The 23657-nt window shown below is 38.1% G+C and overlaps 1 protein-coding gene across 6 annotated transcripts in view; it reads left to right on the top strand.

Moving 5' to 3' along the window:
* The window catches only part of DMD (dystrophin), a 3436004-nt gene that overhangs the window by 2888908 nt on the left and 523439 nt on the right, over positions 1-23657 (top strand). For all 6 annotated transcript variants that reach the window (XM_077482558.1, XM_077482560.1, XM_077482557.1 and 3 more), the window contains one exon: positions 6946-7006. In XM_077482558.1, the coding sequence (XP_077338684.1) occupies positions 6946-7006 (61 nt within the window). The remainder of the gene's footprint in view (positions 1-6945; positions 7007-23657) is intronic.

Here is a 23657-nt window from a genome sequence, read left to right on the forward strand (position 1 = left end):
ACACTACATAGTAAACACAAAAACATTGGTTAGGTACAGATTTAACACTTTGATTGTCCTAGATGTTTAACCCCTTTACAGACAGTGTCAGTACAGTACAGTGACAGTGCATATTTTTAGCACTGATCACTGTATTAGTGTCACTGGTTCCCAGAAGTGTCAAAAGTGTCAGTTAGTGTCAGGTTGTCCACTGTAATATTGCATAGTATAAAATAAACAAATAAAAATTACAGTATATATACCATAGTTTGTAGACTCTATAACTTTTGTGCAAACCAATCAATATATGCTTATTGTGATTTTTTTGTACCCAAAATATGTAGCAGAATACATATTGGCCTACATTTAAAAAGAAATTTGATTTTTAATAATAATATTATAATAATATATACCTCGTGTGCAAATGCCCATTAACATATTGTGAACGCGATAATAAGTGCGCGTATGCATGTGTGAAAATACATAAAAAAAGGGCTGGAAAAAAAAGATGCTCAAACAGGAGTATCATGTGCAAGAGACCTAATAGTGCACAACAACGTGTTGGTTGATAATGGTATATGGTATAGTGAATTGGGAGTCCAGGGACACAAAGCAGTCCTATGGAATGGCAGGGTAAGTCTTGAGTTACCACAAGAGCAGTTTGGGGTTCAGCTAGAGTTACCCCAGATGGATCACATACAAGCAGATACAAAAAAGCAAGCAGATAAGCCCAGGCAGAAATGGGGCAAAGAGGCAGCCACAGCAAAGGGCAAAAAGCAACAGGATACAGCAAGGATTGAGTCTAGGGTTACAGGGAAAATATCCTGGCACAACAAGGGCAAACAGGAACAGTATACAGATAGGGTTGAGTCCTGGGTTACAAGGAAAATATCTGGGCACACGAAGGGCAAATAGCAGGATACAGCAAGGATGCTACCTGTGGCTTCTAAGTCTGGGGAGGCAATGGACAGATCCTGTCCATCTGGGAAAAACATGGAGCGCACACAGGCAGCACATGACAGGAGGAGGGGAAGCATAGTGGGGAACCTCCAGTGGGAGATCATGGGGTCCTGCAGAAGCTGTAGTTCTTGTGTGGCCTGGTCTCAACTCAGAACTATGCAGGTAGCACAACAGAGCAGGAGAAGTACACAGGGCAGTACTTACAAGGCAGCAGATCAAAAGACAGCAGGGTTACAGGGTACAGGTCCAAGGAGCAAGGAGCATTTAGTGGGAAGTCACAGTGTCCTGAGGAAGGTGAAGGGCCTGGACACAGTCAAGGTCCACACACATAGCCCTGCTCATATTTTAAATGCTGAACTGAGGCACAAACCCGCAGTCAGACAACCCAATGTATCCTTAATCAACTATATTATTATTATTGAGTCCTTAAGCATGAAACCTATAAAAGTCATCTCTAGCCAGGATACTTTTTACTTAGTAGTTTGTGATACATTGACTAACGACTGCCATAGGTCTTCCATCTCTAGTACTGTCAGTGGCAGCTGGGTGGTCCAGAGAATTCAGGTGCAGATATTGCAATCCCTAGTTGTTATTAGGCATTAGTGGGTGACTGAAACTGATGATATCTGAAATAATCAATTGTGCCTGGCTAGACCTTTTAACAATAGAAAAACATGCTAACTGATATAAATGCAGCCTCTATAGCAGTGTTTTAGCATGATTAATTTAGGTTTATAAAACAGATTTACAAATGCATGCATAAAATGCTTATCAGTGAACTTAGGAAAGTAATACACTTGCCTAATGGAAACACAGGCCAGGTTAGGATACAAATATGTCTACAGTAATTCAAAGTTATTGGTAATCTGGATTTGCCATCTCTGGGACAAAGCACTTCATTAGGGTCCTGCTTAAAAAGCCTTGGTATAACCTTACTGCTGTGTTGTCTAGTTTAATAAACCTCTTGATAAATCACAGGATTGCTCTCTACATTGACTGTCCACTCTGTTTATTCACGTTCCAGACAAACAGTCAATCACTTTCTTTGGATAGAAACAAGTGAAGTTTATTATCACATCTTCAGGACAGTGACAGTCCAACAGATGACAAATTTCTCTTTCATCCATAATATAGGCCATCTCTGGGGTGGAAGCAATAAATCAATGTCTCCATTAAATTCAAACGACATTGTTGGCATACCTGATTTCACCCTTGTGCAGTCCCCATAGATTCACTCGGTGTTCTTTATAAGTGTTCCAGACAGTGTCAACCAAATTTTATAAAAATCAGGACATTTCTGGATTTAAAATAGAAAATACTTTGTAACATGTTCTTTTCACCAAATCAAACTGTCTTAAGTCTGCAAGTATGAGAGAAACAATATTTTAAAAATGCTCCTGAACTGTCGAGATAGAAGTGTGTGAAGGTCATTTTTTTTGCGCAGAAAACAAAACTTGTTTTTGACCACCAAACCACTTGGAATATTTTGGTTATTATATTATGTTTCTGTTATGTTTTTATTATTATCTTTCTGCCAAGTTAATGCATATACTTTTATATTTAATGTGTTTATGATTTAGAAATGATTCCCATTTAGACTTTACAATTTACTCATCCCTATCACATTTCAGTAAAGTCCTTTGCACAAGGGTGAACCAAAGCATTGTATTAGCATAATGTTAAAGCCCCACTCCAACCAAAATCTTCCATTGTTTAGTTTCCATTTGTATGGAGTGTAAAAACAGTTAAACTTCTGTCAGATTTATATAGCTGTCTGTGAGAGAGACGTCCCCTTATTTTCCCAAACATGCTGTCAAAATGAAATCAAGTGAGAGAGTCCAGGGGACAGATGCAGCAGCAAAAAACTTTAGTACATTTTAGTATAGTAAATATCTCCATGAGGTCATTGTTGCTGTTTGGGTCTTCTTATCCACTAATAGATACAAAGTATGAAAAATTGTTTATGTGCTTTGATATTGTTTATCACACCCTATTTCCATTTATCATCGTTTTCTTCTTTCTTGCTTTTCTCTCTTTTTTTCTGTTTCTTTATCATCTGCATGTCAAGTTTGGCTCACCTCCCATTTGATATATGATTTTGTTCTACTTAAAGAATCACTCTGCATGTTTAATTCTCAGTTCTTTCTATTCTGACTCCTCAATGCTGGTTTCCAGAAAATGCTTCCTGGTCTTCTCTCTAGGGCTTCATGCACTTCAGATTCCCTTGTTGGTTTCAGTGACATGCACCAGAACACCTCCCGTTATGCTCTCAGGCTTCCTGTCCACTTTGAGGGATGTGACATAAATGGGCATCAGTGCACTTTTTGGTTGATCAAACTATCTTTTTAAGGGTCAAATTGCCTATTTTAACCAGGGACCTTTGTTAGGGGTGGACATCATATGCATGGCTTCCCTTCATGCCATTGATTGTGTACAATCGTGTTGCTAGCTGTGATTGGTCAAAGTGATCACATGGTACAGACAGAGCCAATCACAGCCCATCTGTGCCATGTGATTAGCTGTGGCTAATCACAACAATACACACTGAATGAATCAATTCCATTCAGTAAAAATGGTTGCTTATAACAATGAAATTCACTAATATAAGCAATCATAATGTGTAAAAGAAAAACCAAATCACTTCCTCACTGTAGTAACAGTGTATTGCTTTGGTCACAGTGTGTTTAAAAAAAACATAAAAAAGTCACCGCCACACCACTTATATGATGATGACGCTGTATTGCACGGGTATTTTTTTTTTATTTCTTAATTTTTCAAATAAGCGTGACAAAATTTTACAACTTATAAAAACTGGCCAAATACCTTGTATTCTCTACTTCCCAAAAAGGGGTCATTTGGGGGTTATTTGCACTGTCCTGGCATTTTCAGGCCTCAAGAAATGATTGATCAATCTTCAGATATATATAACATAGTTTGTGGACTTTTACAGACTAAATGTAGCAGAATACAGTTTGGTCTAAATGTATGAAGAAAGATTATTTATTTGCAGAATTTTAAACAGAAACAAAGAAAAACACTTAAAAAAAAAAAATTCAGGTTTAGCAAAAAATAAAAAAACCCAGTGGGGATTAAATACCACTAAAAGAAAGCTCTATTTGTGTGAAAAAAAAGATAACATTCTCATATGGGTACAGTGTTGCATGACCGCGCAATTATCATTCAAAGTGTGACAGAGCTGAAAGCTGAAAATTGGCCTGGGCAGGAGGGGGGGGGGGGGGGGTGAAATTGCCTGGTATTGAAGTGGTGAAAGTTTATTAGCTCATTGATGCAACCTGTATTGACATTTTGTTTGCTTTCCAAACGACCAAATAATCAGCTCTTTTGTAAACACCTCCTACTAATCTTCCAACTCCAGTTTTATTTCATTCTTTGAAACTCTCCACACCAAGCTAAATTTGAACCCTGCTAGTTTAATGATTACTCTGAAAACTCTCTGGCTTTCTTTCACTGTCTTATACAGTCCCTGGATTGTTAGCAATAACCTACCTCTGTGTGGTTACAGACACTCTGCACATTTTCTAAAATCCACTAGATACATTCATGGGAGTACTTTAGTAGCAGTCCTTACATAAAGGGGTTTATTTAGCAAAGTCAAATAGTCTGATCATATTGCAAAATAAGTTGCACTGTGCAAGGGAGTTTTCCCCAGAGCTTAGTAAATGGGGTGACATTTCACTATGCAAAAATTACACTTTTTCTGGCAAATGATTCGTGCAATGTGTCTCCCAAACAAAATTGACATCCTTTTTTCCTCGCAAATAGAATTTTTTTTTTTTGTGGTATTTGATCACCTCTGCGGTTTTTATTTTTTGTGCTATAAACAAAAAAAAGAGCGTAAATTGAAAAAAAAAAACACATTATTTTTTACTTTTTTGCTATAATAAATATCCCCCAAAAAATATATATATAAAAAACATTTTTTTCCCTCAGTTTAGGCCAATACGTATTCTTCTACATATCTACATATTTTTGGTTTAAAAAATCACAATAACCATTTATTGATTGGTTTGCGCAAAAGTTATAGTGTCTATAAAATAGTGGATAGTTTTATGCATTTTTTTGTTACTAGTAATGGCAGTGATCAATGATTTTTATCGTGAATGCGACATTATGGTGTACACATCGGACACTTTCGGCGCTATTTTGGGTTTTGGGACCATTCACATTTATACAGGGATCTTTATACAGGGATCAGTGCGATTAAAAATGCATTGATTACTGTGTAAATGTAAATGGCAGTGAAGGGGTTAACACTAGGTGGCACTGTAGGGGTTAAGTGTGCCCTAGGGAGTGATTCTAACTGTGGAGGGAAGGGGCTGTGTGACACATCACTGATCACCGCTCCCAATTACAGGGAGCTATGATCAGTGACAGTTTAACTAGGCAGAAAGGGGAGATGCTTGTTTACATCAGCATCTCCTCCTTCTTCCTCTCTGTGAGGCGATCACAGGTATCCCCGCGGAAATCAAGTCTATGGGACCCACGGTCGGACTCACGGAGCTCATGGCGGGCGCCTGATAGCCAAGCCTCATGAGATCACGTACAATAACGTGATTTTGCGCAGAGGAGCTGGTCCACAAGCGGTTAAAAACATGAAGTCCCCCAGAAAAGGGTTGATATTTGAATCCAAGTACTGTAATCACCAAATCTTTACAAATAAGGCCCTAACCAGAATATTTAGACCCCTTTCACAATGAGACACTTTTCAGGCATTTTAGCGCTAAAAATAGCACCTGTAAAGTGCCTGAAACTGCCTCTCATGCCTCCCCAGTGTGAAAGCCCGAGTGCTTTCACACTGGGGCCGTGCCCTTGCAGGATGGGAAAAGAGTCCTACAAGCAGAATCTTTGGGGCAGTTTGGGAAAGGTGTATGCACCACTCCCAAAACGCCCTGCCCATTGAAATTAAGGGTCAGAGGTGCTTAAGCACTGGCAAAGCGATTCAGCAGTGCCGCAACATGGGCACTTTTAACCCTTTCTTCGGCTGCTAGCGGGGTTAAAAGCACCCCACTATGGGTAGAAAAGCACAGCTAAAGCGATGGTAAGGCGCCACCAAATCTAGTGGCACTTTACTGCTGACGGTCCCCCGCCCCAGTGTGAAAGTAGCCTTAAAGAGTCATTAAACCCATGACATTTTTTGTGCCTCTTATGTTCAAAAATCTGAAGCTGTGTACAGAAGCTTTAGCATTTACATTGTACTTACTAATAAATACCGGATCCTAGCAGTTTTAAGGACTTCCTTATTGTTAGTTGCAACAATATAGCAGCCAATTCTCTGGCTGCATCGGGGAGGGAGAAAACTGAATGGTGAACTGTGAAAAGCCAGACACAGACAGCTTAGGAGGATGTTAGGCTACTAACAGTAACATCTATACTTTCCCCTCATTCTGTCTGCCCAACCAGTATATCATGTGAGCAAACTTTATAAAACAATGAAAAAGGTATTTATCTTTTTTCATGTGAGCCAAACACTTTTGCTTCCCATTTAAGATTTGCTTATAATAAAAGAGAACTTGTCAAAAGAGAGTAAATGTCACTTTAAGCATATTTAGGATTAGAAATTGCTATGTTGTTAAATATAGCTGATCCCTATGATATCCAGGTAAGCTTTCTCAGTCACTCAATGCCTACAAAGCAGGCCAAGTTGCGTTAGGAAATTGGAGGAATAAATCATGAAACAAAAACAGCAAAAAAACAAGGGAGAGCTGCTGTGCAAGATATAGTTCTTTTCAAGACTTTTATCTCCCAGTTAACTCTAGTAGTGAGGGTGAGGTATGTGTTTAATCACTGTACTTGACTAAATTTATCTTCACTCAGATTACAGTGGATATTTCACCACTGCAGGTTAATCTTTCGTACCTTCAAAGACTTTCGGGTAAATAGACTCATATGAGTCTGGTCGAGTGTGCGGCTGCAATTGCAGGGATGAATTATGTCTCTCGAGTTTTGCTTCCAACATAACCTGAAATGTATACTTTTCTCTTACAGCTTCTGTCCAGGGTCCATGGGAGAGGGCAATTTCACCAAATAAAGTGCCATACTACATAAAGTAAGTGTCATTTTCAATGTCTTGTGTGAAAAAGGAGTTGACTCTGAAGAGCCGGTATAGCATTATTCTTTTTAGTTATATTTCTAAAAGCTATTTCACAATTTTTACTTGGAATTTTATCTGACAGTGAGTATATTTATTATGCTAGATAACATATAGGGAGAATGTGGGAGCTTTGGCGGACACAAAATATTTGTACACATTTCTGTGCACGGCTCCATAAGATCTACATTTTTTAAAAATTAGCACCACCCTGTTTCCCATATTAATGGTTGGCTTAAGTATCCCTCTCACTATAGTAACTGCTCTGCGGCCTGCCCATTTGCCCCTATACATGTGTCACCCTGCACCCATATTAGCTTTAAAAAAGCACAGCCAAGTATACTTCAAATACTACAGTATACAATAGTATATTTTTAACTCACATATGATTTCTATATTGTTGCGGGCCCCCTTCAGTGATCAGCTTTATGTTTTAAAATTGCTGCAGGCTGATCACTTTCACATTTATTTTTTATTTTTATTTTTTTAAAGACTATCATTTCTTTTAAGTGCTCTGAGATTTGTTTTATTATTAAAGAGATAATGCTGTGTTGTGTAATCTGTTTCCTCATGGACATTTATTTTCCTTGTAGTGACGTGAATCAAAGCTAAACTGTTGCTAGCATTTTTTTTTTTAATACCATGTAATGACCTAGAAAGAGTCATGAAGAGCTGAAGAGCTGGAGTAAATGGCATTAGCGTAGCTTCCTAAACAGTGCTCTAAATCATGTGATGTTTGCTTGGTGACCTATCTAAAATGAGTTAGTAACCTTATTCTCCTTGGGCAGATGTATTTATTAAGCGCGGTCATCACTGTTAACGCTGCTCTGGCCTCGGAGTGCTGCTCTAAAGATTTTATTCTAGTTTCACAAAATGATACAACCTAATTGCTGCTGCTATGCTCTAGAGGTCATGTTATTTAAAACATGATAAAACAACTTGCACTGGCCATGACTTTCATGTCCATGCACCAAAAATGATCAGAACTGTGCCATGTCTCCTCAGTCATCAGTATGTTTTGTGTTATCTCTGTAAATAATGTATGTTGAAATAATTACGCTTTAGATAGATTAAATCTGGACATTAAATGCAAAAATGTGATTCATTCACTTCAGTGACCTTACCAGGCCCTGTGGCATGACATATGCAAGAGAAACTTATAGATTGGTTATTGATTTCTAATGCCATGGCACATGCAATTGCTATAAAAATGCTTATGGTCCATCTACAAAATAGATACATGTGCTTAAACTGTGTGTTTAGCTGATTGCCTTTAGTTTTGCTTAAATACGAAAAGATGTGCAAATTGAAACCCATGTGATGGCGCTTTAGATGTGTGTTTCTGTTCTGGAAGAGTATTTTTCCAAACTTGAATTTGTATTTTATCTAATGTGCATGTGTACTACTACTAACAGAATTGCCTTGTAACTTGGTAGCAAAGCTTTTAAAGTCAACATAGTGAGTTGACTGCTTAATGCTAAACCAAATTTTCAAATCTGTTCAATATTGCAAAGTAAAGCGTTTTTACTGCAGTTTCTGTGTTTTAAGGTTATACTATTTTAATACCTCTAGAGCCAATAAAGGCTCAAATGACTGCTGCAATGATGGTGGGTTAATAATTTTGCGGAGGCTAAAGCGTACTTACTGGTTCATTGGCTATCTAGTGTGCTATACATTTTAGTAATAAAGCTTCAACTTTATTAATGTTTTACAGCACAAAAGTGCTCCCTACCTATTTGGATGTTGACATATTGTAGCTTAAAGTAGATATAAACCTAGCCACTATACTCTTTAACTGGTTAATGCAGTTTCAAAAGTAATTTTCAATCTTTTTAAATCTACAGCTTTCATTTAAAGAATACCAGGTAATCCTACTATGAAGGTCAATGTTCAGATATTTGCTATTACAAGGGGACAATACATTACCCTGTCTCCCAGTTGTGCTCCTGTGTTGCCACTCTGTCAAATGCACTTCCGAGAGAGATTATCAGCAGCTGTGCCAACCCTCATTGTGCAGGATAGTTCTGTTGTTAGTATGAACAAGGGTACTAGTGCGCACAACCTCAAGTAATATCCCTAATTCTGCCACTTGGATTCTACCAGGAGTGTGCACTAGATGTGGAACCTTGTAATGGCTTTGGTACCTCTCCGCTGCTCACTCCACCTGTACATTGATAGCATAATGCCTCTCTGTGTAATTGTTTTGCTTTGTGTCTATCTCTTAAGGTTCTTGCAGTACAATTAAGGAAGCTTAGACTTCCGTAGTGTATCAGTGCTCTACTAAACAGAAAAAGTTACACATACAACTGTAGGATGCACAATACAACACAACTCATAGCTTACAAAAATATGAATACAAATTTAAGCAATAAGTAAACTAAAATGTTACTCAACTTAGGGTTTAGGATGTAATGTCCTTCATGGTTCCTTGCTCAGAGTCCAACTCAAAATGTCTCCAAGTTCTTGAGCTCCTGGCATCCATATCTTCCTCTTTGTCCTTCCAAACACCACTCTCCCGACAACATGTTTCTTTCAAAAGTTCAATCTCCTCCCCCTCATTCCTGCTTACATCACATCCTGCTGAGCACTTCCTGTCTCAACTCCAAAACCTATCCAACTGGTTTATTTACATATCAATGGAGGGGGGGAGCTGGCTTCCCTTGAAATATATGGTCTTTAAAATCTAACTCTATATTATGGCTATCAAGACAATACAAATGGCCATAGCAACACAAATCACCTCTTAACTTTATAGCATAATATAGGAAACTTCAACTTCTCTTAAAGCCTTTTGTCAAGGAGAGGGCGAAATAAACCACCCATTTTGTAAATGGGAGGAGAAAAATTACTTTTGAGCAGGGTTAAAAATGTTCTTGGCAGTCTGTGGAAAGAAAGTCCCAGATGAAAATCTCTTGTCCTCTTGGTCATAAGGAAATGCTCAGATGAAAGTCCAATTCACACCACTCATTGAAATCTTCAGCTCAGCCCACAGGGTTTTGAACATACTTCGAGACACTGCAGGTTTAACTTTGCTTACCCTACTTTCTAAATCATTTGAGTTGCATGCAGTTTCTTCCAAACACTTGGATGTTACTGCAAGCTGCTCCATCAGTAAATCTCTTTCTAATTCTGCCTTTTCCCTCTTTTCAGATTCAATATGTAGAGCATGCAGGAAGTACAAGCCAAACACAGCAACTGCCCGCATCTCTCCCTTACTGAACCCAAAAGTTTTGAGAATAAAATCCAAGGAAAGATAAGAGACTCCATCCCCCCAAGCTCTGTTCAAAGGAGAAGCATATCCAGCCATCTCCTTTACAACAGACATCCACTGACTATTTCTGGCCCAGGTAGGAAGGGTGCACACCTTCAAGTCCTCATAGACACCAGAAACCTTTGCAGCCTTACTCTTCCTAAACAGTGTATGCAGCATTTTCCCCCAGTACGAGCAACAAAACACACAACGGAAAACAAGTCTGCTTCAGTTGAGCTTTTAGCACAAATACTTGAACGAGCCCCCAAATGCTTTACTTTGTGTCTATCTCTTAAGGTTCTTGCAACAAAACCAAGGAAGCTTAGACTTCTGTAGTGTAATGCTTACTAAACATAAACAGCTGCACATACAACTGCAGGATGCACAATATGACACAACTCATAGCTTACAAAAATAAGCCTACAAATATAAGCAATAAGTAAACTAAACTCTTACTCAACTTAGGGTTTAAGATGTAATGTCCTTCATGGTTCTTTGCTCAAAGTCCAACTCAAAAACATATCCAAAGTTCTCGAGCTCCTGGCATCCATATCTTCCACTTTGCCCTTCCAAACACCAACGCCAAAAGCCTGGTTTCCCTGGAAACATATGCTCTTAAAAATCGAACTCTATATTATGGCTATCAAGACAATACAAATGGCCATAGCAACACAGTAATGCAAACTGAGTGTGTCCCAGAGCGAATCTGACTTCCTGTGGCTACATCATTGTTACAAACTGCAGCCTTTAAAACCATTCCCCTCCTAGGTTTCATCATTTATAATAGGAGGCAGTATATGCAATCAAAGTGAATAATTTTTTAACTAGTAAGATCTAAGTAAACATTTTAAATGTACTTCAGCTTTAAAGTGAAGATGTACTGGCCTTGGCATTAGACCATTGGTGAAGTCAGTCTACATAGTCTGTAACTCTGTCCTGAAATGCTGTCATTGGGTATTTCTATTTGCATTTATAATATAAAAAACAACTACTTTAGACTATATAATTCTGAAAATGGTGTGTGCTGATGTAGCCATTTAGTTCTTCACTGTATTTCTCTGCAGTTAAATACTGACAGCTACCTTTAATGAGATATATTGGTTAGTAATCACGAGCACCATCAGGACATCTCTGTACTAATGCCCATGAGTTACTCTCAAGTTGCCTATGTAGCTTAGCATTTAGTGAAAAGTCAGTTTTAGAAGTGTATTGTCTTGCTGATAATGTATAACATCACACAGCAGACATACAATGTAACCACCGCTTAGAAAGAAACACTTTAACAGTTAGATAGACTTACATAATCATAGCCGCTGCAGCAATAAGAGTGACACCTGGGACAAGGTCATTGGTAATAAATGTGGACAGTCTTTAGCAGCAACATAATTATTATATGGCGTGGAGTATCTGACGTTACATGCATGTGATAAAATGACCTGTTGAACACATGGGTTCAGCTAATGGTGTATTTCTTACAGTAAAGTCAGTGATTATGACAGTAGAACACTGTATGCCTCAATTTGAATTGCTTGTTACATCACTCTATAGCCAAGTAAGATACTTGTCAATGTTTGGGACCCTTATGGAAAATTTACAGCTTAGATAAATTATGTTGGGGTAAATGAAAGAAGAAAGTCAATTAAGAATTCAATAACTGTGGTTAATGAGTTCTGCACGATGAAACCCTACTGGTATCATCTGTTTCTGCAATTGTGATGCAAATCTGAGAAATTACATTTGTCACTAGAAAAAAGTACATGTAAATGCTTATTAATTATCTTTTTTGCCACAGAGGAGAAATTGCTGATCCTAAGGATAGGTTATCTGTAGGAAATCTTCTTGGTGTTAGGAAAGGAGAAGTTTTACATCAAATACATAGAAAACAATAGCACTGGTATGTAAGAAAGGAAAACTTAAAGCAGACCGTGCACTTAAAATGAAAGGTCTGTTTTTAAATGTGCCCAACTCCCTCTTGCTAAAAACACTGTTTAAAATTGTAAAAAAAAAAATGGTGGAGCTATGAGATAAATTCCTTTCTCAGTAGTAAGTGTGGATTTATTATTCCTCCTCCATGAAATGCAAGTTCTAAATACCATAATCCTCCTGCTTAGTTATCTCATTGATACTCACAACCTAGTCTCTTTAGGCCTGTAACTATATTATGTATCATCTACCAGATAGACAGATACCAGCCCAGACCTCTTTCTTTCTCTTTCTTTACAACTTTCTTCTTTCTACTGATTTCTAAATCTTTCCATTTCAAAGCAACCCAAAACAGCGTAATCTAACAATTTTACTAGGATAACTCCCTGCACACTAACTGTACTGAGGTTCCTTTTTTGACAGTCTGTAACTTTTGTTTGTCCATTTTTTGAATTGTAATTCCTCATCTGGCTGTATATAAGTTCTGTTGCAGTGCAATCTAGGTACTAGTCCTTGGACTGTACCGCCACATTTTTTCTATTGCATTCCGCACAGATTAGTACTTTTTGTTATATTACTCTCTTCAAAAAATGTATAATAAATATATTCAACACTAAAATTGTAAAAAAAAAAAAATTTTAATTTAGGTAAAAAAAATGGTAGGGCAATAATTCACCTTCCATTTTCAGCACCTAAATGAGGGTATGAGGGGACATTAGCTTCCATCCAGCAATATCTGTTAAAGATAGACTAGCCTAAATCTCACTAAGAAGACCCTCCCATCACTGTTCAAACCTTTTTTTTATTATTTAGCTAATACTCATACCTGAGAGTCTATTTTTGGCAAACACTTATCATAGATCCTTTTTCTGAGTGGGTTTCGGTAGAGTTGTTTTTTACTAACAGGCATTAACTCAGCCTGACATCAAGTTCCTGACCAGGTTGTGACAGGTATCCCATCACAGTAAATGAGTTGCCTTAGTGGCACTGAGACATGAATGTTCATGGTTCAGGTGGAGGTTGGAGGGAACCCAAGATATATACATTGGGGCGATTGCATTTTGGGAAATATGAATGGTCCAAGAGTTCAATAACCCCTGTTTGGCAGGTAGAAATTGAAAAAAAATATTTTCCGGAGCATACAGATACCTTACCCTTCCTTGCTTATCTCCCAATCCTTTTCCCCACTGCAGTCCTACAACCGCGGTTAAATCTTAAGTCAATTTGGAATTTAAGGGAGATATGTCCCTAACATACCTTTCTGACAAAATGTTTCTGTTGTACCCAAAATGTCTTTTTATGCTAACTGTAATTTGCAAAGAGAAAAGAAATGCAAGGTCATTTGGTGGAAGAATGAGGAGGTATGAATGGAACCAGTAATGTGTTTTCTTAATATTAATATATATATGAGATAGTAATATAATCATAATGTTTATGATAGGTATTAGAATTACACAATAAAATTGAAGCATGGTAATTTTATATACTTCTATCCTAATAAATTGGCATGAAGTCTTTATTGATCTGAAATTCTAATTTCCTGCCTTATACTCACTAACCGTCCATTAAGCTAGTAGAATTAGGCTGGGTTTACACCATTGTACCCCGCATCCAATTCGCAAGCTCTCTATGGAGTGGGTTCACATATCTCTGCTGCAGCTCCGGTGCAAATTTTCACAGGGGCCCTGTGCGACTTTTGGTCCATTTCAGTTCCAAATTCAGACAAAAATTCGGTCTGAAATCAAACCTGAAATGGTGAATGGGGACCTCTGCTGTGAGCAGCATGCATTGATAGAGTGAATCCAGCCTTAGTGTTGAAGCCCTTGGTTCAACACTAAGATACTAAGAAACTAAAGGAAGAGTGCTAACTACTCTTCTCAGCAGACTTTGCCAGGTTTGACTGATGAAGGTCATTAAGAACTTTGTATTTTACTGAACTCCAGCCAAAACTAAAGGAAATGTGATCTGAATACATACTGTAGTTGCTAGGTTTTGTTTATATGGCAGATGTGCTTATTCCATGATTGTCTGAAGCAAGATATTTTTGCAACAGTTTAATAAGCTGTTAGCATTTCAAAAGGTATACTCAACTTTAATGTAATTGGTGCTATTTTAACAGCACATGTACCAGTGCGCTGTTGACATTCTATATTGTTTTCCTTCAAGTAAGTCTATTTTACCTTAAATGAGTTGTGTATTGCTGATTCATAGACTATGCGTGGCTCTTGTTGACTTAAGTGGAATTCAATTTATATTAAGAGGCAGTATGGGAGTTTATGTGGAATCAAAAGCACTACACTCCTCTTGGATTCTTATCAAGGTATCATTAATTAAATTGTTTTGCCTTGTGTGTATACAATGCCAGTAATGCCAATAGAATGTTTGAAAAGGCTGAAGAAGTACTTGACAGTTCTAAAACTCTAAAGCCTTTAGTGGATAAGACTTAGTGTATTTCCACTTTTGCAGCCAAAATTGTGATAAAACCTGTACTCTATATTAGTTACATTTTCTGATTCACATAGCATTAAAAAAATGTCTGCTTACCTTTTTACTTACTGAAAAGACTACCTTGTTTTCCCCTCCTATGTAATGATTTGGACGGGGCTGGGGAGTTAAGCCCGGTACACACCACTAGATTTTTTTTGTTCAACCCAGCGGGTTAAATAAAATAGAAAAACTGACAGTTCACGTCGGAGCCGTTGTACAAAGCCAAAGCCAGAGTCGGAACCGCAGTACAAAACAAACAAATGTTAGTACAGCGATCTCCCCTGCTGTGCTATTGTGTTCTGACAGCCCCCTGCCTGACTGAGAGCCGGGGGCGACACAGATTTTTCAGTCATGAGCATTTGACAGAAGCTGGCCAAATAGACCAACTGGCATACACACAGGGGCCAAATGTCAGATGGTTTCTACTGAACCAGCTGATGCCCACATTCGGCTCATGTGTACTATTCTAAACCCTGTCAAAACTAAGCTGGCAGATCTTCATTATCAGTTGAAAAACTAAATGTCCACAGTGTCTGTCCTAACAAACTATTAGAGATCTCAAGGTTTGGGTGGTGCATTGTATGTTATTGTACTTTTAACCCAACCTATCTCTAAATCTGTGCCCTAATTGCACATCGCAAACTATTCTGAGCCATATAAGCTGCTGATAGAGCCCTATGCATACAACTGCTCCATAGTAGTATGCTGTGTTTATGGGACCACATAACAAACCTATAGTGGGAGTTTATCAGATTTGACTGAAAAGATGGAAATACACTTTAACCTCTTCAGCTCTGGAAGGTTTACCCCCTTCATGACCAGGCCATTTTTTGCGATACAGCACTGCGTTACTTTAACTGACAATAGCACGGTCATGAATCGTAGTACACAAAAAAAATTGATGTATTTTTTCCCACAAATAGAGCTTTCTTTTGGTGGTATTTGATCCCCTCTGCGGTTTTTATTTTTTGCGCTATAAACAAAAAAAGACTGACAATTTTGAAAAAATAATAATATTTTTTACTTTCTTTGCACAAAAGTTATAGCGTATACACTATGGGATTTTTTTATGGAATTTTTATTTATTTATTTATTTTACTAGTAATGGCGGCGATCAGCGACTTATGGTGGGATTGCTACATTGCAGCGGACAAGTTGGACACTAAGTGACAATTTTGACACTTTTTTGGGGACCAGTGACACTAATACAGTGATCAGTGCTAAATAATATGCACTGTAACTGTAGTAAGGACACTGGCAGGGAAGGAGTTATCATCAGGGGAAATCAAAGGGTTAAGTGTGTTCTCCCAGAGTGGTTTCTAACTGTGGGGGGTGCTTGTACTGTAAGAAGACAGAGATCTGTCTTCCTGCTTAGCAGAAACACAAGATCTTTGTCTTCTCCTGTCACGGAATGGTGACCTGCCTTGTTTACATAGGCAGACCGCCATTTTGTCTGCTTCAGGAATGATCGGCGGGTCCTGGTGAACATCAGGTCCACCAGACCTGCTGATTAAACCTGGAATCAAAATCCCATACAGGTAGGTGATTTCATGCTGAAGGGCCACCCTGCCGCAGTATATATGCGCGGGGCAGTCTGGAAGTGGCTGGCTGGCTACAAGAACCTACAAGAATCAGCTATGTGTCAGTGACATCAGTGAAGGCGATAGTGGCGAGGGATGGGTTGTGCAGCAACAGAACAGTGGAATCCCTACACTGGATTTGCTGGGTGTTAGTATGCTTTGTATGAATAACCCAGGAAAAAAGGTAAGGGGAGGGAAAATAGGTGGGGCGAGTGGAGCTCCTCTTTAAGTACACTAAGTACTTGATGGATAACCTGAGTGACCTAGAGATCTTAAAACAACCTCTCACCTGTTCCTCCTGTTTATAAAGATGTTTCGAATATATTGATAAAACTCACATTTTATCATTTAAATATGTTTTCACTTTCAAGATTTTGTTGACTGCTTCTATCATTGCACTGGTATATTGCACCCCTTTTCTATGTCTTTACTAAAGTTTTTGCCATTGCTCGTTTATTCTTTCAATCAATGTCCTGGTATATTGCAGCACTTCAATGTTATGTCTACAATAAAGCCTCTGCTTTGGCTTGTGTTATATAAGCTCAGAGTCATTTCATGTTTTTAAGCCATTCACAAGCAAAGTCAAGCAACTTGTTAGAAATGATAAAATATGTAACATTTGTAAATTTGCTCCATTACCACAGATTTTAAAAACAAATTCTCTGTTTTGAAATTCTCTTGCTTGCCAAGTAAAAAAAGGATAATTCTGAAAAAATAAATACAGCCGGTTCCTCCAAGGACTAGTAAGGGTAAATTCACATTTAAAGAAAATCTTTGCCCCCCAGTCCTGCTATACCTGTGATCACCCGACGTAAGACATCAAGTCACTGCTTCACCAGTCCAGGGATTTGAAATTCCTGTGGCTTAATCTCCTAAATGTACATCTTAAAGGTACGAATAGGAGACATTCTAATTGGTCGCGTCGTTATATGGACGGCGCCGACCAATCAGGACCTGCCTAGTCTGTGCTGTTAGCACTAGAGAAGAGAAAGCCTCAGGGATTGAAGTGGTGGCATAATGTCTCACAGTAGGTGATCGCGGATACAGCAGGAGCGGGAGGGGGTGGGGATGGGAGGTCCAATGTAAGTTCGCCTTACAGATTTTCTGTAAAGGTGAACTTACCCTTTAGCATTATCATTGAGAGTGAAAGAAAAATCAAATCCCAAATTTTGGGTTGTCTCCAGAACAATAATAGAGGGGGAATCTTCCAATGGGGACACTAGCACTAGTCCACAGGGGTATACTGTGACATGCTAAAAACACAGCTACACATATCAGTGTAGACTGCATAGGAAAGAAACAGTTAATTGGATTTGTGACAGGATCAACAGGTTTTTTTGCAAAACCAAAAAAAACAAACATTTTCAATGGCATATTTAACAGACCAGAAAGAAGCAAATAAGAGAAGTTAATTGTTAAGGTTTCATATACATTACATGAACACTAAATGTACACTTTACTCTAAAGATAAAGATAAAATTCGGAGGCAACAACAATAACATTTACTATAATAGTTCAAATCTTATCATGCATTTTGTGTACGGCTTCAGACTGGGTTCATATCTATCCAGTTCTCAGAGGTATAACGCAGTCAGTTACCTTAGAGAAACCGCAGTGAATATAGGACTGTCATACATATCAATCAGGCCTGTCTATATCTCTGTGCTGCAGTGCAGTGCATTATTGAAAAACACAGTCTGCATGACTTTTACCGTATCAGTGTGTGTGTGTTTTGAGGTTGAGCGGAATGAATGGAAATGTGCTAAAATATGCAGGTTTTGTTTTTATTATGTTCTAACACAGTATACTATAAGTCCAGCAGAAATAGCTTTTTCAGTTATTTAAATTTAAAGGATAATTCCACCTTTACAAAAAAATGTGCATTTATAATGTTTTTGTTAGGCACCTGGCTATCCCGGTATACCCCCCGGAAGCCGAGTATGCACATCTGCGTACGCTCGGCGGGAAAGGGTTAATCTTCAGCTGAATGAAACAGAGTAGATACAAAAGTAATAATATAATTATTTTTTCCTCTTTCTCAAATCTGAGTGTCACAAGGTGAATTTTTCATTTTCAAATAATGTTTATTGAAAATTGACGATACAACAAGAAACGGTATACATTAGTGGTAATACATATCAGCAATAAATTGCAAGGCCCAATTTGTGGAAACACTGACATGTCTGGAACAGGATACATGGTTACAGGTTTAGAACTGTATAACTACAACTGTAAGTAACCTCATAGACCTAGGGAAGATATATACTATCAATAATCTTAATTAGGTGAGGGAAGGAAGGTAGGGAGATGGAAGCTGGAGTGAGGTAAGAGGGGAGGAAGGAGATGAGGAGGTGGGGAGGAGGGGAGAAGGGAGGAGGAAAGGTAGAAGGTAAAAAGAGGTGAAGGGAGAAGGAAGATGGGGGGATAGAGTTGAGAGTTGAAGGAGAGCAAAGGAGAGCACAGGAGACAAGGTGAATTTTTTGACAGGTGCATCCTCTGCAGCTCCTGGCTGTCAGTTTAACAGCATCAAGTGAGGAGGTGCAGAAAGACAGCACATCCAACATGTACCCTGAGCATGTCAATAAAGCATTTGGGGATATGTGTAGCATACCCAGTTTCCACAAATGGTTAAGGCAAAAGCATGTACAACACATACTGGGCAATGCAGCAAAGTACTTTCTGAAGGCAATATTTATGACCCCATTTACACTTATGAGATCTTGTGTGATCTGACTATAAACTGAAGAGGTCCATACCATTCTGCCAACATATAAAGGCTGTGTCTAAGGCCAAAATAGTTTATTTTTGGTACAACTCAGGCTTCGTTTACAACACATGGGTGATTTTTAGTAGCTCAATTACGCTACTAAATTCACCAGTAGTTAGTAACTAAGAGTGACTGACCACTAACCAGATAGAGTAAATTGCTCCCTATATTGTAAGTTATTGGCATAGAGCAGGGGTCTCCAAAATGTTCAAACAAAGGGTCAGTTTATTGTCCTTCAGACTTTAGGAGGGCCAGATTGTGCCCAATGGGGGCAGAAAATGTCCTGGGCTCGGCATCAGTGAGAATCAATATGGCCTCAGGGTTATAGGTCAATAGGAGGAGTAGTGCCCTTTATTAGTTTGAGGAATAGAATCCAATCATTAGTATCAGTGGAATAAATAGTGCACCACTGTTGGAGTGGGGGGAATAGTGTCTTATATCAGTGGGAGGAACAGTGCCCCAAGGGCCGGATAAATGCTAGCAAAGGGCCACAGTTTAGCAACCCCTGGCATAGAGCAAAATGAAGTAGTGATCAATTGTAAATGTGATGTCTGTGTAGCTTAAGCCATAAATAGCTATTTGTTCCTTTAAGCCGGGTGTACACAGGTTGCATGTCGGGAGACATCGGCTGGTTAAAAAAAAAACACGGTTGACATTTAGCCCATGTGTACAGTATGTCGGTTTGTCGGACCTGCATGCTGGAAAACCAGCAGCCGCCCAACTTAGCCAATGGCAGAAAGCGCTGATTGGAGTGTTCTGGAGGGGGGGCACCCCCTTTCCGAATACAACAGCTCAGCGGGGAAGATGTACTAATGTTGGATGGTTAGTACGGCGTCTCCAACCAAAGCTGACAGTTTTTTTTTTCGTACAACATGCTGGATTGTGCGGAAAAAAAAAACCTTGCAGTGTGTACATGCCTTTAGTTTAGAGATTAAGCACAAGCAATCAATCACAAGTGATTTAATCATTAAAAATGCAGCCACTAAAATGTAGTTCTAACTTAAACTGCAATAAAAATGTAAAAGTGTGAACATGACCTTAAGCATTCCTTTTTATAGTTGAAGGATTGTATGGGCCTCTCCTGTTTATGGTCAGTACACAAGCTTATAATGTCTATGATCCTGTAAAAAGTTAATTCTTGTATATGTGACAAGATCAGATCATTTCACTTTCATTCCAATATAATGCAGAAGGTGCCAGCTTGGTCACGTATTTACAGGCATCTCAGGCATGAAGACCTGTCGTGTTGCCTTGCCCGAAAATCAGCATGTCACCAGTTTATGGCGTTATCATAAGATTTCTGCCCTGTCAAAAATATGGTGAGAAAGTCTTACATCTTTCTATAATCAGCACAATATTTTCTCTCATGTGTTACTGCATGCTGCAGCTTGTTGTGTTTGTAGACTAATTTGAGTATATTTGGATGCTGAAGACTATGTGGGTAAATAAAGTGAAGAAATTTACATCTCATCGCATTAAGTTTAAATGCCCTTCTTTGTTCATGCAAAATGTGGCTTCTGTAGGGCATCTACCAATTGCTTTTCAGTGAAATCTCCATCAAAGCATTTGCTCATTAAGATTTAAACATACTACCTAATGACATAGATCTAAGTAGAAACTGTGTAGCCTTAGGGGATTTTCACCTTCAAGCTTCTTCAATGTATTTGTTTGTTCATGCATTTGTGCTGTTTTCCAGCTGCTCGTGCATTGAATAAAAAATATATTTACTGGGCAATTTTCTGTAACATTCAAGACAGCTGGCAGTAAAAAAAAAAATCTGTCTAGCCAAAACTGGTCTTTCAATTCTAGGTGGACATTGGTGGATGAATGACCAACTTGGCCCTTATATCTTATGGAAACTCCAGATGCAAAATCTCCCTGCTGTCGTTTTTAACTCTCACTCCTATACTTTGAAGTCTCACTTCTCCAGCTGCAGCAGAAGAAACTTAATATATATCTTTTCTAGTCAGTGGATAAATTGGAGTCTCTCATAAACATAAGGATGCTCACATACTATACCTGAGTCTCCCTCGCTACCACACAAATTGTGAACCTAATTTAGTGAATAATATAAATGATTGCTGCAGCTGTTGTCATGTGTTCCCACACAAACAAAAATGCCATAAAATAAATAAAACTCAGCGCAATCAAAATTAAACCATATAGATAGCATATAAATGCATGAATAATAGATCAGTGTGACTAAAAAAAACATAAATATCGTCCATCCCAAAATATAAAGTGCCAAAATGCATTGTAACATCCACTTATATGCAAATGATAATGAATTGTGAAAAAAAAAATATATATAGTGGGGAAAAAAAGCATATCTACTGTGTATATTTATAGTCCACTCCATTTTGTTCTGCCTCAATTTGAGTGCATAAAAAAATGAAACATGTACCAGTGAATATTCTAAACAAATCACCACAATTCCACCTTCCAAACAGGCTGCTTACCTCAGATTTTGACCTACTGAAAATCAGGTCAATATGTGCCTTGCCCTTTAAAAGGGCTTTGCCTCCATGCAAACTTCCATCTGTGTCTTTCTCCACATTTGAGCACCTTTCCTCCAAAATTAGCTCACAGGATCAAAAATAACCTCATTGTGCAATATATCAGCTTAACAGATCTCAAAGGGTTAAAATCTCACTCACAAAATGAGTGCACTTCATCCAGTGCACATAGAAACTATTGCCTCTTTAAACATTTCCCCCTTAATGTTAGACTTTGGCTTCAGATGCCTATCCAAGATGGCCAACTTCCAGTTCCTGTTAGCACAATGACATCTTCCAGCCACGCTCTTGGCGTGTTTCGTCATCCATGACTGCTTCAGAAGGACAACATCTCCTTGCTTTAATTTTTCGCTCAGCCTCCTCTGCCTTAGAGTGTCACTTTTCCAGCTGCAGCAGAAGAAAGCAAATGTATTTATTTTCTAGTGTGTAAAATGGAGTCTCTCACAAACAGTTCATTGATATGAAAAAAAGTAACACGTTTCTGTCAGCATCCAGATTTCAGGTACAATGTAACAGAAAATTTACATCAGACACAGCCATATCTACAGTGCCCAGGCACAAAACATTGTACCCTCTTCAGTTTCTATCCAGATTTTTGCTAACGTGTCAGACATTGGTTAGATAATGGCAGCATGAAATTAAAAAGAAGAGTGGATTCCTACAATGTCTCAGTCTGCTCTACAATGTGTCAATCTTGTCTCTGATGTGACCGACTTGTTTTAACACACTACTAAAGAAAGTCTGCAGTAAAAATGTATTTGCTTTCTTTTAGTTTTACAGAAAAGTGTAAATCCGGAAAAATTACTTTTTGGAAAAATTAGCAGGTGTATTTAGGAAAAGGGCTAATTCTGCACAGTGGGCACTCAATGCACATAAAAAAAGAACATAAAGAACATTATTTATGAGTTAAAATCGGTATTTCGCAAGAGCCACCAATCAGATTCAGGCTGCCACTGGAAAAAGGCAGGTAGGGACTGAAGATATGAATCTGACTGCTGTTTCAAATGTTTCAGTTCGGTTGCTATATTGTGGACAGTTGGTATGTAGGACATGTTCAGTTCAAGATTATTTAACCACTTCAGTACCGGGCACTTTTACAACCTTCCTGCCAAAGCCAGTTTTCAGCTTTCAGCACTGTTGCACTTTGAATGACAATTGCACGGTCATGCAACACTATACCCAAACTAAATTTGTATTATTTTGTTGACACAAATAGAGCTTTCTTTTGGGTGGTATGTAATCGTCCCTGGGCTTTTTTATTTTTTTGCTAAATAAATGAAAAAGACTGCCGTTTAAAAAAAAAAAAAACATTTTCTTTGTTTCTGTTATAAAAGTTTGCAAATAAATGATCTTTCTTCATACATTTAGGCCAAAATGTATTCTGCTACATTTATTTGGTGAAAATAACCAAAATCAGTGTATATTATTAAGTCTTTAGGAAAGTTATACAGTCCACAAACTATCATATATACTGAAAATTGATCAAGACTACTGTACTGTCCTAATTTCTTGAGGCCCAATAAATGTCAGGACAGTACAAATATCCCACAATTACACATTTTTGGAATGTAGACAGTCCAATGTATGTAGTAAGAGGTATGGTGTTTTTTTTATGAAGTTGTCATTTTTTTCATAAGTTTCTGAAACTTTTTTACATACTGTCACCAGTGCAGTACAGTGTCATCATATAACGGTGTGGTTGTGATCAGGGACACTGACTGGTAACAGTATGAAAAAGAAAAATGGATAAAACAATTTTTTTTTTGTTTTTATTATATTTTTACACACTTTTATCAAAGCAATATACTTTTACCCAGTAACATTGTACTACTCTGGGGAAGTGATCAGTATTTTATTTTTTTCCACATTATGTTTGCATATAGCAATGAATTTCATTCCTATATGCAAGTATTTTACTGAATGAAAGCAATTCATTCAGTTTGTTTTGTTGTGATTAGCTGTGATTGGCCACAGCTGATCACATGGTACAGATGGGCCATGATTGTGATCACCATGTCCAATCACAGCTAGCAACAGAATTGTATACAATGGATGGCTTGAAAGGAACTTTCCAACTATCATGTGA

Source organism: Lithobates pipiens, unplaced genomic scaffold, assembly GCF_037356315.1.
Source record: "Lithobates pipiens isolate NorthernLeopardFrog02 unplaced genomic scaffold, aLitPip1_a1.2 Scaffold_16, whole genome shotgun sequence".
Lineage (NCBI taxonomy): Eukaryota > Metazoa > Chordata > Amphibia > Anura > Ranidae > Lithobates > Lithobates pipiens.